At 36.2% G+C, this 19,710-nt stretch overlaps 2 protein-coding genes across 2 annotated transcripts; both read right to left on the reverse strand.

Annotated features, from left to right (window-relative positions):
* Window positions 1-2,927: 2,927 nt before the first annotated feature.
* Window positions 2,928-13,701, reverse strand: LOC108670097. The gene is made up of 10 exons (XM_018157548.2): window positions 13,447-13,701; window positions 13,039-13,106; window positions 12,314-12,417; window positions 11,579-11,714; window positions 9,804-10,017; window positions 8,325-8,512; window positions 7,880-8,028; window positions 7,083-7,218; window positions 3,640-3,862; window positions 2,928-3,226 (listed from the first exon to the last, which is right to left on the reverse strand). The coding sequence occupies exons 1-10, from the start codon at window positions 13,557-13,559 to the stop codon at window positions 3,169-3,171; spliced, it is 1,389 nt and encodes a 462-aa protein (XP_018013037.1). The 5' UTR covers window positions 13,560-13,701; the 3' UTR covers window positions 2,928-3,168.
* A 3,801-nt stretch (window positions 13,702-17,502) lies between these two features.
* On the reverse strand, window positions 17,503-19,265 carry LOC125178828 (crossover junction endonuclease EME1-like). The gene is made up of 3 exons (XM_047883509.1): window positions 19,168-19,265; window positions 18,725-18,920; window positions 17,503-17,674 (listed from the first exon to the last, which is right to left on the reverse strand). Exons 1-3 carry the CDS (start codon window positions 19,263-19,265, stop codon window positions 17,507-17,509), a joined length of 462 nt encoding a protein of 153 aa, XP_047739465.1. The 3' UTR covers window positions 17,503-17,506.
* Window positions 19,266-19,710: the final 445 nt, after the last annotated feature.

Consider the following 19,710-nt stretch of genomic DNA (forward strand, 5'->3'; position numbering starts at 1 on the left):
GTTTTCTGGAGTTCATTAAAGAACGAATCAGCATTCTCGTCATCGCTGCTGCTGCTAGTAGCTTGTGTAATTGTGTCAGAAAGCTTCCCATCAACCAGAGAGATCATTTCCTGCCTGATCTCTCTCAGTTTAGATTCGTAAAATCAATCAAGTAAAATCTAGTAATCTAAAAATTAATTAAAGTAAAATTTAAAAAGTACTATTAAGTAAAATCTCAAGGCTATATCTATAAATGTAGCGGTAGCGCTGTAGCAGAAAAACCTCGTATCGCTACTTAAATATGTAGCGGGCGCTACCGCTACCGCTACAATTGCTTAAATGTAGCGCCGCTACCGCTACCGCTACATGTAGCGCGCTACTGCCAACCTCTGCCCGCTACACCAGCTTCGTCATGCGGTGTGGGACGCTTGCATCAGCTTCGTCAAGCGGTGTCCCGACGCTGGCATCGGCTTCGTCATGCGGTGTTCCGACGCTGGCATCGGCTTCGTCATGCGGTGTCCCGACGCTTGCATCAGCTTCGTCAAGCGGTGTCCCGACGCTGGCATCGGCTTCGTCATGCGGTGTTCCGACGCTGGCATCGGCTTCGTCATGCGGTGTCCCGACGCTTGCATCAGCCTGTCTCTTATACACATCTAGATGTGTATAAGAGACAGCCTCTGTCTGATGATGGGGCCGCTGCTTGAGCTGCTGCTAAAGTCGTCAGGGCAGGGACAAGGTTTCTCTGTACTTGAACGACATGTGGATGTTATGAACGTTAGTTTTCAAACCATATATGGTTTAAAGAAGACAAATATTCCCGTTACTGCCTGTGGTGTTCCAAGGCTTGAGAAAACCACGTTGTTTTCTACAATACAATTACGCAAAAGCAACCTCAACACTAAATACCTGTGCAAATAATAAAATGTGGCAGTAGAAATTGCACCAGCTTCCATAGCACTACAGCTTCTAATTCTTGTAGCTAATCCCCTATTTATGATAATAAATTTAACTGTACAGACAGATGGAATAATGGCGTATTATTTTGTCTAAATATTTATTGAACGTGTTCTCAATACAAAATAATTATGACGCTCTTATTTTTAACCCGTCACGTTCATCAAATGGAATTCAAAATGATTTTCAGGCAAGAGAAAATTTTCAGTAGTATAGGAATTTTGACAGAAAATGCATGTAATGTATTTGTGCCGCAATTTTTACGCGACGAATGGAGCGATGGTGAGAAGCATCGAGTATGTTGGTATCATTTGTTTTAGTTTGCAAAGACTATTGATAATCTTTTTCTCACTGTTGAGTGGGAATGTTCTAAGTACTTTAAACTTCATTCAAATGAATGAGAGTGGCGTGACCCCATTAATAAAGCCTTGCCCCGACGCTTNCGTCTGTAAACAAAAAAGTTTTGTTGGAGGGTAGCCGGTCCCCTTAAGTAAAATCTAAAGGCTTTATCTATAAATGTAGCGGTAGCGCCGTAGCGGCAAAACCTCGTATCGCTACTTAAATATGTAGCGGGCGCTACCGCTACTGAAAATGTAGCGGCCGCTACATGTAGCGCGCTACTGCCCACCTCTGATTATATGACATACTTTGCGCGCTAATTTAACTGGATTTCCATTGAGTTTTTATTTTATTTTATATTTTTATTGACCAATTTCATCGGATACGTCGTGATGCTTTCTACCATCGGATTTCACAAAAATCTGCCTTCACAGGGAAAACGCATCGATTATAAAAATCAATTTAATAGGTAGTTTTAAGTAAGCTTTGACTGACTTGAATAGAAGTAAGCAAAATTTGATTACCTAATTATAACTGTACAAGTTTTCAGCAATAAGAGTGTAGAAGAAATATTTGGTGTTTTCCCAGTTAGTCTGTGAAAATGAACGCGCTGAAGTACATGATTATGGTATATTATATTATTTATGTATTCATTTACTTCATATATATATATATATATATTTATCCACTTCAAACAGTGAAAGCTAGCTAGCTAATTCGTGAATTGAAATTGAAACTACGTAGTCTTTTTGCTTGCTTTTTTAGACGAAAACGACGATGTTTGAGAATTTAAAAATCTTATTGCAAACGAAGATGTGAACGTTTATAATTTTTATATATATGAAACATGATGATGATGTCGTGCGATGGTTTTTCAACTCTTTAATGTCTGCTCTGACAGTTGCATTGACAAATGAAATAATATTTGGTAGTTATGTAGAAATTTAATCATTTCTTCCAAGAGATTCTAAAGATTAATAAGTATAGTTACAAAATTAAATTATTAATCACCTTGAAACGCTCCGCTGTTAGAGTTCTTTTTGCTTTTTCTGAATAAATTAATTATCTTTTCTTTTATTGTTGATAAAAAAAAACTAGAAATGAAGATACAAAGAAATAACATGTCACTTGCCTTGCTTTCTAATTTTTCCATTGAAGATAATTGGTAGAGATTCCGCATCGCAAGCCTCAATCTCAGAGTTGACACAAAATGCCTGAATATTTTTGCATAACCATGATAAATACAATAGGATCTCACGTGCCTGCTGCAGTATAGTCAAAGCAATATCTATCTTGAGTCGTAAAAGCGAGTATAGATAAAGCGATTAGACAGATAAACAATTTCGCGCATTTTCCAAAAAACGAATATCAAACATTGTTATATGGCTCAAGCCGTATAGATAAAATGAAGATTTATTGTCTAGAACTAGACTCGTTTTAAAATAACATGACTGTCAATTTAGAAGTAGCAATGATTTAACTCAACTATTCGTTGCGAGGGATTAACAAAATTTATGATAAACTCCGTAATAATACTTGTAGGTAGGTTATTAAAAAATGTCGGTCAAATTTTGTAGGTAGGTTATTAAAAAATGTCGGCCAAATTAATCATCATTGATTTTTTAAAAACATATAATTCAAATGAGAAGTCTGAAGATTTAAAAAGTTAGCGTCACTGCATATCATTACGATAAAATACTGAAGATGTGAGAGAGATCAAGAAACTAAGAATACTTATTCCATGGACAACGCAAAGATTTTGATTGTTTAGAATGAGATGATTAGTAAGAGGTAAGAAGTTGTTCATAATTTTTAACCATTATTATTGCCCAGTTGTTAATGCGTACTTCCATATTTTCAGATCAAAATTTCAGCTTTGGCCGGAAGCGTCGTACGTCAATTATCGATGATACAAAAATCCAACTTCACTTCTTTCCTCACGTTCCCAAGTGACCTGAAATTAAAGTAATATCAAGAAGCAAATGTTATCAATTCTGAAATCGATTAATTTTTTCTTTCAAAATTATTCACTTATTAGAAATCATCATAAAATTACGTGTCGAGCTGGCTAGAAATAATGATCAGCAATAAACATAACGAATCTACATGTACAAAGAATTGAACAAATTTAACTTTAATTAACCAGCAATATCCAAAAATATGACTCAGTACTCACTGCAGTGAGTGACAGAGAGCGCACTTTCTCGTCGACGAAAACGTGAAGTCATGGACGGACGAACGGACGGACAGACAGACAGACATACAGACAGACGGACGGACATGACGAGCACAATAGGGCATTGTTTCCATAAATAAGAAAATGCGCTAAAAATACAGTTAATTAGTCTAAGCGTTTTTATAACTCACATGTAATTAAATATTTCAACTCCTGTAAGGGCGAATATCTTCTTGGACGCCACGACGCTAGCGTCCGATGTTCCAGGCTCCGAGAAATAAACGATCTTCCTAACCCCAGACTGCACGAGCAGCTTAACGCACTCGTTGCACGGATACGCGGTCACGTACAGCGTGCACGAGCGAACGTCTGTGTAGTTCTTGTTCAGAACTGCGTTCACTTCGGCGTGGCATACTGAAAGATGAACAACCAGCAACATAAGGTCGTTTATAAGTTATTTAGTTACTATAAGAACGGAATAACTTTGTTATAATTAGTTTTAACTGTTATTTAAAATAACTGAATTTCCTTTATAGTTGCACTAGCCACGATACCAAGACTGTCTCGGCGCCATGCCGAAAGCTTTAAAATGTTTTCGAATAAACTTAATTAAAATGCTTCGTGATGAATCGGAAATATACATCCGAATTCTGATATATTTATAAGTTAGTTTCAGCATTATGTGAAAGCTTTATTCATTTTCAATGAACTTCAATTCACTAAAATATTCTTCGCTTATTTCTAAAAATTTTTGACCGGATTACACACACGGAACACGACACCGCACACGGATCACAACACCGCGCACGGAACACAACACCGCACACGGTACACGACACCGCACACGGAACACAACACCGCACACGGTACACGACACCGCACACGAAACACAACACCGCACACGGAACACGACACCGCACACGGTACACGACACCGCACACGGAACACAACACCGCACACGGAACACGACACCGCACACGGTACACGATACCGCACACGGAACACAAGCACACGGAACACGACACCGCACACGGAACACGACACCGCACACGGAACACGACACCGCACACGGAACACGACACCGCACACAAACCGAGCTTTCGACGATTCCGTATGATCCCGGTAGTAGCAAATTCTCAATAATCTTACTACGCTCCTCGTGATTATTTTTATTTCAATAAAAAAAATCTTTTGGCCACAAAAGCTTTTTTTTTGAAAAGCTTTCACAAAACTTTGATTCACAGAAAATTAAACACTTTGACTTACAAGAAATTTCATTTTGTTATGTTCAATTTGAATTTATCCTTAAATAAATCATCAATTCAGTTATGCACTTTTATTTCGTTTCCGATTCATGTTCACGTCATAAAGTATTCGTGACGATAAAGATAAGCTACCAGAAGTTTTTATTTTCAATCTTTCCTTGCTACAGTTATAAACGAAACTTTAATTCGCTTGGGTTCAATTGGTCCAGCAACTTTTAATATAAAGTAAATAATTAAAGTCGTCCATTTAATATCCCATCATTTCCGCAGTTCCAAAAGAAGGTGATCTTTATGTTATGGAACGCTCTGAGTTTATGAATCTAAGCCAAATATATTTTTGTCGAAAAAATGCCTAAAATTATTTCTTTATAGATATATCGGACCATCAATTAAAGAATTTGAAACTTTCTCACTTAATCCTACACGCCATAATTTGCAATTACTATGTAATTTTAAACATAAGAAATATCCCCTTATTAGTCAAGATTTTTATATGGGTATTATGTCGATAAAGAATGACTTTTTAGATCTCTTTACTAACTAAAAAGTCGCGAATTGACGTTTTGTACAGATAAAGTTTTTAACCATGAATTTAAGACAACACTGTTGAATAACTTTGCTAAACTCAGATCGTCCCACAAAATAACCTCGATCAATAAACCATGTTTACATAATAATTATGCGAATTTAAATCAAATCGATCAAATTTCTAATTTTTTTTTAACCGCAATCATCATCAAAGTCATCGTAATTCACATGTAATAACGCGTTCACATCATTAATTTTTTTACCATTTTGAAATTTTGCCGATTTAATTTAAAAATAATTGTATATAATAATTAAAAATATATTTCCTTACTACATTTCTCTGGTTATATTATGTTCATAATCAATAAATTAATAAATTTTGGAGGTTCGGACACCTTGTGAGAGCGGTCTGCATTGGGAAATTGTACCCATTTTCTTCTTTCGTTATCCAATTAAATAATAATTCGAAATCTCACTCACTAACATATTTATTTACAATTTCTGTCATTTCACTACCATATACTTTTAATCAAGCTGTATTTTTATTCTGTAGATTCTGACTTAAGAATGGAAGAAACGTGAGTTAATTTTGTCCTACCAAACAACACTCGCCTAATTAATGTTCTCACAATGTTAAACATGATCAATTCCACAAAAGATGGAGTTCAAACATTCACTTATGTTCAAATGAACAAGAAATTTATCTAAAAATTTACTTAACAATTCTGCAATAAAACACGTTCGTTCACGTATAGACTGTAATACACACTCATCTCCGAATATTAAATCATTGCGTAAATTTGTATTTTATTTATGGCTCTTCCTATGTGGATATATTTACAGTTTTGTCTGATATGAATTAGAATGTGGCTAGGATTAAGGCAAAGTAGTAACAATAAGGTAATAGTGTAGTTTACTCCATTATTTAACGCCGGTTTCGTTGATGCATAATAAAATTAGGTTATGAACTTTGGGTTTGAATGCAGATGGCAAGGTTACTTGTCTTTTCATTTTCATGTATAAAAAATATGCATGCAGAATTGTAGGCTAAAAAGATAGGCCAAAGACACCTTTAAAAAATCAAATGATTAAAATCTAAAAGTCGTTAGCATTCGAATTAAAAGTATATGACGGAGTGAGAGAAATAAATAATAAAATAAAGTAGGTAATTAAATTTGAAATTTAACTCACCTCAACGGCATTTTTCACTTGGTCCAGCTAGTAAAGGAGAAAAATATCCTCTCCATAAAATGTTGCAATTTTAATTTTATAGATAAAAGGTAGGTAAATGCATGGGGGCAAACTATATATTAAATTCCTTGCCCGTTCTCAAAAAATAAATTAAGGAAAACTTCACAGTTAAGTCAGACACAATTTTCTCTGCACCTGATATGGACTTTTAAACCATTCATGTCAGTGTAGTATTCAGTAAATTTCATATGAATACAATCAATCACCGCGACTAATACAGTCAATGCCTATAGAAACTTACATATGCATTCTTACTTTGATTCTTATATTATTCCGTAAATACGAGTTTATTCTTCAAGACCTATAGTTCAGAAATTTTAAAATAGATATCATCAATTATAAATTTGCATTGTAAAACCATTGAATCCTAAAAATCTGCATTGTAAAACCACTGAATCCTAAAAGCCCAGTTGACTCGAAGTCATTCCACTGAAATTAAATATTACTTTGATTCCAATATATTCCGTACATATGAGTATATTCTTGAACTTATTGTTCATAAATTAGAAATTGTTATTATCAAATATAAATCTGCATTGTAAAACCACTGAATCCTAAAAGCCCAGGAAACTCGACGCCATTCCACTGACCGTAGAAATTCTTGAAGAGAGGAGAATTTGGGTCCGTTTGATGCCAGTTGACGAGAGCGTCGTGCACGCCGTTGGGCAGACCGTTGTAGCCGATTCCTACGATACGGCGTTCATCGTTCACTAGACAAGCCCCGACCTGGCAGGTTATGTTCAAGATTTTACAGCTAAACAATTAAGATGAAAATGTTACGTAATAAATCCACAAGTTCCGACCTGCCAAGATATGATCAAGATTTTATGCCTAAACAATTAACATGAAAATAGTACGTAATAAGTCCACTAGACAAGCCCCGACCTGCCAAGTTATGTTCAAGATTTTATGCCTAAACAATTAACATGAAAATAGAACGTAATAAATCCACTAGACAAGCCCTGACCCGCCACGTTATGTTCACGATTGTACGCCTAAACAATTAACATGAAAATATTACGTAATAAATCCACTAGCATGGCCCCGACCTGCCAAGATATGTTTTAGATTCAACACCCAAACAATATCTACCCAAATATACATATCATTTTTTCTTCGTTTTCATTCTTCGGCAAAGAATTTTCAGTTCATCTACACAACTTTTCTTGTGCACAATGATAATTAATTTCATGGTACAGGAAATTTAATTGATTGATTCGCCTTGTGAATGGCTTTTCAACGTAATTTGCCCGAGTTCTTGAAAAACCTCAATAAGATTTTTACAAAATTTTCCTGAGTTTTTTTTTTCAAATTCCTGAAAAGTTCAAAATTTTGAATCCTGATTTCAAAATTTTTTGAGTCACGTAACTCGTTTGTGAAGAAATACCTGAACGGCGGGATCCTTGCTGCGGCGGGCGGAGAGGAATGCCACCGCCATGAAGTATTCCTCCCAGCTGATGTAGGCGCCGCTGGGGCGCGGCAGTTCCGACGGGTCAGCTAGAGATAAGGTGGCGGTGGTGGTGGCGGTTGAGGTGGCTGCAGATGCAGAGGAATGAGATAATATAGTTGCAGGTGCAGAGGTATAAAGGGACTCGTATGTTAGCGTTTCATATTTTAGGTCTATTGGCTAATAACATAAAATATAACAGGCGGCATCTCAAATATCAAGGACTGCAGTCCTAAAATCAGTTAACTTTTAATATGCAAGGCAAGTTAATAAAATCTAAGATCTTTATGACAATTCACTAATGATTTGTTGTGGAAGTTGACCGAGTCAAAGTCTGGCTCCACCTTATACTGCATAAAAAAATAAGTTCTTATCATCCACTCACGTTCAAGACCTCTAGCGTTGGTATCCTCAGAACAAACGACGTTGGCGTTAGTCTCGACGTTGCAGCAGTTACGTAAGTCAGAGCAGAGTTGTTGGACCGCGTCTTGGGTTGCAGCAACGCTGGTTTGTTGAGTGACTGCGTTGAAGTTGAATTCAAGCCTCAGTTGCGTCAAAGAACTGGCGTATTTTCTAGAAAAACAATTGCAGTTTTGTGAAAATAACTCTTAACTCAAATATACATTTTTAAACATTTTTTCCTATTGAAATGTATTCTTCTTCCTGTAAGTTGTCAATTACTTAAGTGTACTAGAGTATAAACATAAAAATCTTTTTTTTTTAAACTCGTATGAAAATCATCAAAGAATTTCTACAATGTGATCTATATTATAAATAATCAGATCACTTAACAGGCATTACTTTTTAATAATAATTTTATGAAGCAAATCTTAATGTTCCTTAATTTTTTGGTCAAAATTGTAGAACTCAACTATAATGAATTTCAAACTTCTCACAATTTTTTACAATAACATCCTTCACTGATCTTTTGTAAAAAATGTTGAAGGTTATTCATTGTTCTTCCTGATGAATCTAAAATGTCTGAGTTGACTTTGAACCGATATAAGATAGTCCATGTACTTTTAATGAGAAAGTTTAGCTCGGCAAGAATTTATTCTGGAATCCCAATCCCAACAAAATTTTGTGTTCTCTTACGGCTCTGCTATACCGCTCTAGACAGGCTGAACAGTTTACTGTGAAATTCATTCACTTTATTAGCAAGCCATATCTAGTGAATAAGCTACATTCTGAAATATTTCTTGTTACTACATCTATAAAGTCCAAATTCTTAGATTTTACCCCAAAATACATGAAATTTGCAAAATGATAAATGTTGAGAGGACAATTTTACAAATCGCTTTTGGAGCAGCATGCATGGGCCTTTTATCCTGTCTTTTCTGTGTTTACATGTTTGTACTAATTTCTTCAACTAATTCGCTTACCAAGTCTTTTAACAACAATCATACTCCAAGTTGTATATAAGGTGAAAAAATTATGTTGCTAGGAGAACCATGTGAAGGGAATGATAGCGAATTCCTCGGTCGCTGTCAAGTGGTCTCAGCGCTCTCACTGAACGAGTGCAAAGAAATGGCTAACAGAAAACTGTCTGTTACCACAAAACCAATGAACTACAGCGATCTTCTTGACTGAATTTCGAGTATGGGATCGATCTAACTAAACACGGATTTCGCACCGCAGTTCCGAATACTCAGCTCCGGGACTACGTAGCTCTGCAGTGAAATCTCTCGCTAAATTAGATGCTCAACTTCATAAGAATGTTCCTGATGCTATTTTTTAACACAACCAGCTGTATGGATCGGGGCATTATCAGCTTGAAAGATGGCGTTCCCCATCGGGAAACAGTGCATAAACCATTCGATGAACTTGGTCCTTAAACTGAACATGGTGCAGCGAAAATACTGACCTGTAGTAAACGCCTCTCTTGTTGAGCAGAAACTTCGATGCTTTGGTAGAATCTTTGTCGCAATGTTTGTCAGAAAAATATACGACCTCGACGATGCCGGACTGGATGATGAGCTTCGCGCACTCGTTGCACGGGAACAGCGTGACATAAACGCGGCCGCCTCGCACGTCAGCGCTGTTCTTGTTCACGATTGCGTTCAGTTCGGCGTGGCAAACTGAAAATAGCAAATGTTGTTCACGTAAGAATATGAATGGAAATGTGATAATATCTGCCATGACTGGCATACTGAAAATTGTAGTCATGTAGTGCAAAAATCATGTGTTCAAAAAAGGTGACAAAAGCAGCCCCGGCAACTATCGCCCTGTCAGTCTGACAAGTGTTGTTTGTAAGCTAATGGAATCTGTTGTGAGGGATAGGATTATCGATAACTAGACTGCTCACCATCTCATATCAGATTGTCAACATGATTTTATCGCCGGTAGATCCTGCACCACTAACTTATTATCTACGTTGAACGATTGGACTCGCCTGCTGGAACGAAAGGGAGCCAGGGGATGCATTGTACCTCGATTTTGCCAAAGCATTTGACAGTGTTCCGCATGAGCGGCTGTTGCGTAAAGTGAAGTCTTTGGGAATTGAGGGAAACGTACTCCAATGGATCAGAGATTTTCTAGTAGGTAGACGACAACGTGTCAGTATTAAGGGAACCGTGTCAGACTGGGCATCAGTGCGCAGTGGCGTGCCACAAGGAAGCGTTCTTGGGCCTATTTTGTTCGTTGCTTTTATAAACGATTTGCCAGAAGCAGTCTCCAGCGGGTGCTCCATGTATGCCGACGACACAAAAGTTTATAATACAGTGAAAGATGCGTCAAATAAAGCGCAATTACAAGATGATCTTGGCAGTTTAGTTAACTAGGCTGATACGTGGCAGCTGCGGTTTAATGCAGACAAGTGTAAAGTACTTCACCTCGGGAAGAACACTGAACAGCAAGATTACAGTATGAGAAGACATATGGTTGCAACAAGAGGGTAATGATTGAAAAGTCCAGTGTGGAAAAAGATCTCGGAGTTTATGTCGACAAGGAACTGAAATTTTCTAAGCATGCTGAAATGCAAGCTAACACATACAACAAACTTCTTGGACTAATCAGACGCTCATACAAGTTCCTAGATGCAGAAGCGATGAAGCAGTTGTTTGTTGCTGTCGTGCGCCCGAGTCTAGAGTTTGGAAACGTTGTGTGGTCACCGAGATTTGAAAAGGACAGAAATTTAATAGAGAATGTTCAAAGACGTGCAACAAGGATAATTCCAGGCTTGAAGGGCAAGTCCTATGAAGAAAGCTTGAAGATTATGAAGCTTCCAAGCCTCAGTTATCGACGTCTGCGTGGGGACCTCATTGAAGTATACAAGTATACTCATGGTTTATACAAGGTCTCCGAAGGATTACTAGAATTTGAAACAAGAACCAACACCAGGAGCCACGGCTATAAACTAAAAAAACTGCGCTGCAACTTCTCCACGCGACAAAATTTCTTCTCGCTTCGAATCACCGACATGTGGAATAGCCTCCCCGATGACATCGTTGGCGCTCCAAGTATGAACGCGTTCAAGAACAGACTAGATAAAGCNCATGTACTGTTACACGCGTCACTCACCGTACATGTACTGTTACACGCGTCACTCACCGTACATGTACTGTTACACGCGTCACTCACCGTACATGTACTGTTACACGCGTCACTCACCGTACATGTACTGTTACACGCGTCACTCACCGTACATGTATTTATTGTTTATTTCAAGAGGATCTTTCTTCCCCCAACACATATCCTGGTCAGGACAGCCACTAGGCATGCCGTTGTAACCGATGCTTAAAACTTGGTTACGTTCGTTCACTATACAAGCTCCCACCTGTTGAAAATAAACAATAAATTACAAATTATTATTATTAATGCAATTATTATTATTGCAAGAAAAGTTACTGAGAATTGAAAGTGAAATTATACCTTAACTTCCTTTAATTTTACGATTTTACACTAATCATTGAGCAGAAATTAAATTGCCCAAAATTAAAACGTTACCATTGCTCATTTAAACATCAAAATCTAGAATAAACACAAAATAAATAATAAACACAAAATAAATAATAAACAAAATGAATAATAAATAAAAAAATAAACAATAAACATAAAATAAATAATAAACACAAAATAGATAATAAATACAAAATAAACAATAAATACAAATTAAATAATAAACACAAAATAGATAATAAATACAAAATAAACAATAAACGCAAAGTAAATAACAAAGACAAAATAAATAATAAACACAAAATGCATAATAAACACAAAATAAATAATAAAAACAAAATAAATAATATATGCAAAATAAATAAAAAACGCAAAATAAATAACAAGTACAAAATAAATACTAAACACAAAATAAATAATAAACACAAAATAAATAATAAATACTGAATAAATACAGAAATACAGAAATGATCTGACCTGGGAACACGGATCTTTACTGCGCTGGGCAGAGAGGAAAGCAAGAGCCATGAAGTATTCCTCCCAAGCTAAACTGTCCTTCCGCTGCTCGTTGTACACCAGCTCTGGGGGCAGCAACGAGCAGCAAAGTCAGAAATAATTTATTGAAACCCGATTCATTAGAAGACAAATTAGTCATTATTTATTTATATCATCATCATCATCATCATCATTTATGTTTAGAAGACAAATTAATCATCATTATTTTACATCATTATTTATATTTAGAAAGCAAATTAGCCATCATTTATTTTATATCATCATCATTTATATTAAGAAGACTAATTAGTCATCATTAATTTCATATCATCATTTATATTTAGAAAACAAATTAGCCATCAAATCGCTTTAACAAATTAATCTTTATCGGGGTCATTCGCAACGGATCGTATTAAAATGTATCTTCAAAAATAAATTAAACGCATCCCCATTTATGGTGATAAAGGGATGGTACAAGACTACAATGAAATGGAAGAACAATCTGCTAATGAGACAACAATCTGCTTATTATCATCTCCAACAACAGCGGTAACAATTTGCAAATGAGAATAGGTTGAAGTAGGAGAAAACAGTATATTACAAAAACTGGAGCGTTATCATCATGAGAGTAACTAAAGTCTTTCCCTGTTTTTTTTAAATAGCCCACGATTGAAAATGCGAGATAAATTAACACGTAATTCACTTACGATTGTTAGACGCGGCTTCGATATTCGATAGTTCGGAAACTCCCGGGGAAAAGCTCTGGACAGATCTGCTGAAAAAACGAAATTTCGTTGCATTCTTAACCCTTGTCATGTTGCATAATGTTACAACGTTATAATCGTGCCGAGTATAAAGTTCAGTTACAATTGTACCTATGCAATCCGACAAGGGTTAAAATCCTTTTAAAACGAACTATAAATTTAACACATTTCGTCATATTTTGGTCACATTTAAATCAAGCTCATTTTGTCGAATCCTCCATAATGAAGGGAGGATGGATAGAAAAGATTGTTCACATTAAAGAAAAAAAAAATAAAAATAATTATGTTATCAAATGTGTTTGTAAATACTTATAACAAAATATATTCCGTTAATTTTCAAGGTGAAAATACCTGGTTTCATTCCCGTTCATTTTGATGTTGTGTTCGTCCAAGTCATTTTCGGAACTAGCAGGCATTTTTGTGGACGCGGTGATAAAATTTCCGTATGTTTTGCTCGCGGGCATGACGAGGTCTTTGAATTGGATGAAAATTTCGAATGAACGGAACTTACGAGTTCGAAAAAGAGGGCAAAACAAAACTTCACACAACTTCAGAGAAATAAAAGCGCACGATATTAGAAATTTGCATGCCGTAAATAAAAATTTTAGTGGGAAAGGGGTACATTTATACAAGGGTTAGACAAAATAAGGGAAACACCTGAGAAATCCACAAAATATATTTTAGTTTGGTGTAGGTCCACCTTTAGCGGCAATTACAGCCTCAATTCTCCGAGGTTTTGATTCATACAAATTGTGAATTGTTTTCAAAGGAATTTCAACCCATTCTTTGGCTAAATCTCCATCCAGCTCTTTTAAAGACGATGGCGGCGGGAATCGACTTCTGACTTGCGTCTCTAAAATCGACCATTAATGCTCTAAAACATTCAGGTCTGGTGATAGTGGTGGCCAAATGAGATGCTCAACTTCATTGGAATGTTCTTGGTGCTTTTTTTTTAATTCCAGCTGCATGGACCTGGGCATTATCATTTTGAAAGATGGCGTTCCCCTCCGGAAACAGTTCTTGAACCATTGGATGAACATGGTCCTCCAAAGTTCCTAAATAGTCACGGCTGTTGATTCTCTGACGAAGAAAAATAGTTGGTCCACTGGATTTCCTAGAAATAGCACCCCACGTCATCACAGATCCCTCGCCATATTTTACGGTTGGGAGAAGGCAGTCGGGGTTAAATGACTCTTTTGGCTCTCCAAACGTGAAATCGGCCATAATTTGGAAATAAAATAAACGATGATTCGTCAGAGAAAATCACATTTTTCCACTAAAGGAGGGACCAATTTTTGATGTTCAGCACCACTCTAAACGCTTTGAAACATTTGTATTTGAAACCAGAGATTTTCTAATTGCAGCTCTTCCATAGAATCCAGATCTTGGCAGCTCTCGGTGTACAATCTTTATGGAAACTGGTTTTTGTAGGTCACCATTGAGGTCTGCAGTAATTTTAACAGCCGTGGTCTTTCGATTGTCCCTCAATATTCACAATTCGATTTAGGTACCGACGGTCTCTCTCAGACAACTTCGACTTCCGGCCAGACCATGTGCTTTGCTGAGGACATTTCTCCATCTCTTGCAAAAGCAGTCATTACTTTTGAGACAGTACCTCTAGAAACGTCAAGTATTCGGGAAGTTTCTGTCACACTACCACCGGCCATACGGGCACCAACCATTTGGCCTCTTTGAAAGTCAGAGAGGTTTGCCATTTATTGGTGAGGTTACAGACATGAAAAATTTGCTAAAAATATCTGTGCAAGGATAGAATATCCATTAGCAGCAACAATGAACAAAAAAAACATAAAAATGTTAAGCTTTCATTGTTTATAACATGTTAAAAAATTACGATATCAAAATGTCAGGCGTTTCCCTTATTTTACCCAACCCATATACGTGACATAATCGATATCTGTGAATATGTCACCGTAGATCTCATTTTACTATTATAAAATTTACGTATCTTTTATCAAAAATTTACAATCGTAATTGATGCTAGTTTTCAACATTTTCATTAAAATAAAACAGAACCGAGCATTTCATGCATTGAACTTTGAACGTAGAAAATTTTATCTCGCACATCATTAAATGTTCGGATATAAAACTTCCACATACAAAATGCATTACATACATACAAGATGCATTAAATTTTTCTGAATATGTTTGTACTGAATTTGAATATCAATAGTTGTACTGTGACGGAAGCTGTTAGTTTTCCAGAGAAAAACAAAATAAAAAATCAATATATTCGGTGTTGAAGGATACAGTGGGAGATGAAAAATGAATTTGCTACCTTCTCATGGCATAGATTTGCTACCAAAAGAGAAGGCAAATATACGCGTTCATGTTCATTCGGGACAAAAACATAAAAAAAATCAAAATTAAGCCAAAAATAGCATGTGGGTGGGCCTAAACCAATCATGAAAATTATGAAATGAAAAGACTGAATTTCCGTGGGGTTGTCAGTCCCCAAACAGGGAAATGCCCCATTTTTGCGGAAACGAATTTCAAACAAAATTTGCCACACGTGTAACGTTCCTAAATCCTTACAAGTTCCAATCTGAAGTTATTTTCGAATAATATATAAAGGTATCTATAGTTAAAATACCTGCTGATAATTAACCTAAAGTAGGATTTTATAAAATACCAGTAAAATTCGTAGAAATATTTTATTATGAGTCACACAAAAGAACATTTGGACGCACGGCAGGACATCTTGGACAGGGCAGGCTAACTGCCTGAATTTATCCTACACAAAGCAGATATTTTTCTTAATAAAATCAGTAATTAATCATTACTGTGTGTTATAAAAGGTATTTTAGGAGCAGTTTTTCCAATAAAACTTGGAACTAGCGAATTAAATGAGAAAATACCTAAGAAAGTGCCCAAATAAATTTCCAAGCATCAAAACAACCAATACTTTAAAATGAAAAAAATATCGAAGTAGAAGATTTCCAAGCGAGTGACATCATCCAATGCACAGATTTTTAAAATCTTCAAATTTGACACGTCAATTTTAAATTACTTAGGATTATCAAATAACAAGCAATCGTGCGCTTAACAGGTAAGCATTTCAATATTTATAAATAGCAGAACTAATATATAGAGTAGGGTATACAGGTTATATATATATTATCACAATTAGTTTTTATTTTCATACACCAAGTAGCTACGTTCTGCATGGTAGTATACTTAAAGTTTCCAAGCATTCTTAGAGTTTAAAATTAGATATAATTGTACAGACACAGTTTTGTCTTAATTTAATATTATTAGATACATAACAAAAAATTAATTTACAAACTTCACATCGTATTATGCTATCAGTCAAAACGAGCTTCGCGTTCGCCAAGTAATGCAAACACTCAGCTGCCAAGAGCTTGGCAAGGCTGTGATGACGTGAAGAACGTTTAGATCTTCTATTCAAACTATCGTCAGTCATGAAAAGATCCGGTCAAATGAAACGATATTAGATCTTCTGTGAACAAGGCACGAAAAGGAAAAGGATCGGCGACATGCAGGCCACATCAGGCCTACACTTCAGCGCCGACATCACTATGTTATGTTATGTTATGTTAAAAGCACGTCTCGTATTTATAAAAGATTTAGTCGCGGTTTGTGGATTAATGTGGAAACTGAAATAAAAAAACGAATGAACGTTGATCCTTCCACCCTTATTCAGTATTCTTAAAATTCGCTGGACACGTACAGGAGCAAAATGTATTTTTTAATGTTCTAGTATGTTGAATAACTTTAACATTCTCTAACTCACTAACTCGGAACTGTTCGCCTGCTTAACACACGGTTACAAACTTCTTACTAATCGAAAGTAATCGTACACAAAATTCTCGACAAGAGCTCATATTATTTCAAGTCAAATGCCCCAAGCTCGCCGAATACAAAGTGCACTTTCTGGTCAAATCCGAGAACACAACTTGTGTTCTTCATCGCACAGAACTTAAGTTTTAATTAAGTTAAGAGGGGGCCGTACTGTCTACAAACGATCTTTAAGTAAACTTACTGCCCGATTTATCGTCCTCCATTGGTCGGTTTAGCTTGAAAATTCGTCTGTGATTGCCTGATGACATTACGAACTATTTATGATATTACAATATATTTTGATATTTTATAGACAATATTTTATATAACGGCCTCGGAAGGACGTTGTTCGCAAGGTTTGTCTTTGCTATAACGGAGCTATTGCGATACGTTTAAAGCTTTGAATATCAACGAAAAAGTACTGTTACACGCGTCACTCACCGTACATGTACTGTTACACGCGTCACTCACCGTACAAGTACTGTTACACGCGTCACTCACCGTACATGTACTGTTACACGTGTCACTCACCGTACATGTACTGTTACACCTGTCTCTTATACACATCTAGATGTGTATAAGAGACAGGCCCTCAGCTGCCAAGTGCTTGGCAAGGCTGCGATGACGTGAAGAACGTGTAGATCTTCTTGCTGAGCTCCTTGCCCAGCTTGCGTGTAGTCATGCAGGGGCCCGCGCCTCGCACCACGGCGATGTCGGCGAGCAACTGCGCTGCCTCGGCCGCGGGGAGGCCTTCGTATGCCTGCGTATTTTATATATGTATCAGTTATACCTAGTACTTTTACTATAACTTTTTTTGTTATCGTAAAAAGTTATGAATTTGTATTTATTTCTATTATTTATTATGTAAAAAGTTATCATGAATATTTACACCAAGGGGAGGCGTTCGTATGCCTGTGTATTTTATATATCAGTTATAGGTAGTACTTTTTACTATAACTTTTTATGTTATAGTAAAAAGTTATGAATTATTTTGAATTTTTATTTATTTTTATTATTTATTTTTAATTATTATGTAAAAAGTTATCATGAATTTTTACACCAAAGTACATCAATGGTTTTAGATAAAAATATAACATTCTTGACATTGGAATATGGCTGCGTTCAATTAGTACAGCAGATGAAAGTCTTGTCAGGAAATTGGAAATAATTCTTCCAGATTCAACTAAAAGAAACGCAAGCGATAGAAATATTGGCCACATTCATAGTATGTTTATCGAAGGAACACCAACAGCTACTATCAACGAAGCAACAAAAATTTTTGCCAAAATTTATCCTAAATGCATGAAGAAAAAATGAAATATAAAAATAAATAAAGAAAGAAATATATATAAAAAGGAAATATATATAGGAAAAAAATAAAATAAATTTTCCAATAAAGAAAATGAAAAAAGCAAGAATATTATATAAAAAAAAACAAATAAATGCATCTGATTGAATTACTAATAAAATCCTCTATTCTATATTAAATGAAAAACCAAATAAATTCATTCTATAACGAACGAACAACAATAGCTTCTATCAAAACATGAACAGAACAACAAAAATTCATGCTAAAATTAATCCTTAATGAAATAGATCGGTGCCAATAACAAAAATGAATAAAGTAAAAATATTACATGAAAAACAAAATAACTGCATTTGACTGAATTATTAATTTGATCCTCTATTATTGACCTGAATAAGAAGCTTGGGTGCCCCAGCGATGGCCTTCGCGGTCTCCAGACCAACACTGGTGAACTGCTAATAAATTTATTTTATCGAATTACTAACTTAATCTTCTCTTGTTGACCTGAATAAGAAGCCTGGGTGCAGGGTAGGCCCGAGCAATGGCCTGCGCGGTCTCCAGACCGACGTTGGTGAACTGACGCAGCTGTTGCTGCCACAGCTTCAGCAGACCGACGCCGTCGCTGTTGATCCTCACGGGACACACGTTGCTGCCCTCCGCGTACCACGCGAACGCTGCGTTGTCTTCTAAAATTTCGCGTCTGAAACACAACCTTGAACTCAGCGAATTGGTCTGAAGCACGACTAGTAATACAACCTTTAATTTAGCAAGTTGGTCTGAAGCACGACTTGTAAGTATAAAATTGCTACTCTAATAGCAAACCTCGCTATTGGGGGCTCGTGGGTAGAGATCTGCAAACAAGAATTGCTCTTCATCCTAAACAATACACTCACTTTCACTCACATACCACATCAGGCCCTATATAGATCCACTTCCCCAGATATCACCTTCTGCTCCCCATCACTCTCACACAGGATTTCCTGGAGAGGAAATCCTGTGGACCGCTCACAGGATTTCCGGACCTCTCATCCGACCACTTCCTCATTATCATCACACTGCCTTCCACCAAAGATACCAACTTGCACACTTCACAAAACATTCACAATTATAACAGAAGTTCTTGGGAAGACTTCATCATGGAAACATGCAAGGCTCATTTCCGGGAGGTGAACATACAAACCATCACCAACATTGACCACACCTTCACCCTCTTCAACACCATCATCACCGAGGCAGACAAGAAATATCAAGTGCCAACAATCAACGCTCTCAGTAAATAAAGTCACAACAATCAACTCGTAAGAATATAAAAGAATTACACATGTAAGAATATATGAGGATAATACTTGTATGAATATACAGTAATTACCGTATACGTATAAAAAAATAATAATTATACTTATAAGAATATATAAGACGTACAATTATAGGAATATGTAAGAATTACATTTACAAGTATAGGTATATAATTATACTTATAAGAAAAAACT

This window comes from Hyalella azteca, unplaced genomic scaffold (assembly GCF_000764305.2).
Source record: "Hyalella azteca isolate HAZT.00-mixed unplaced genomic scaffold, Hazt_2.0.2 contig13122, whole genome shotgun sequence".
NCBI classification, from domain to species: Eukaryota; Metazoa; Arthropoda; class Malacostraca; order Amphipoda; family Hyalellidae; genus Hyalella; species Hyalella azteca.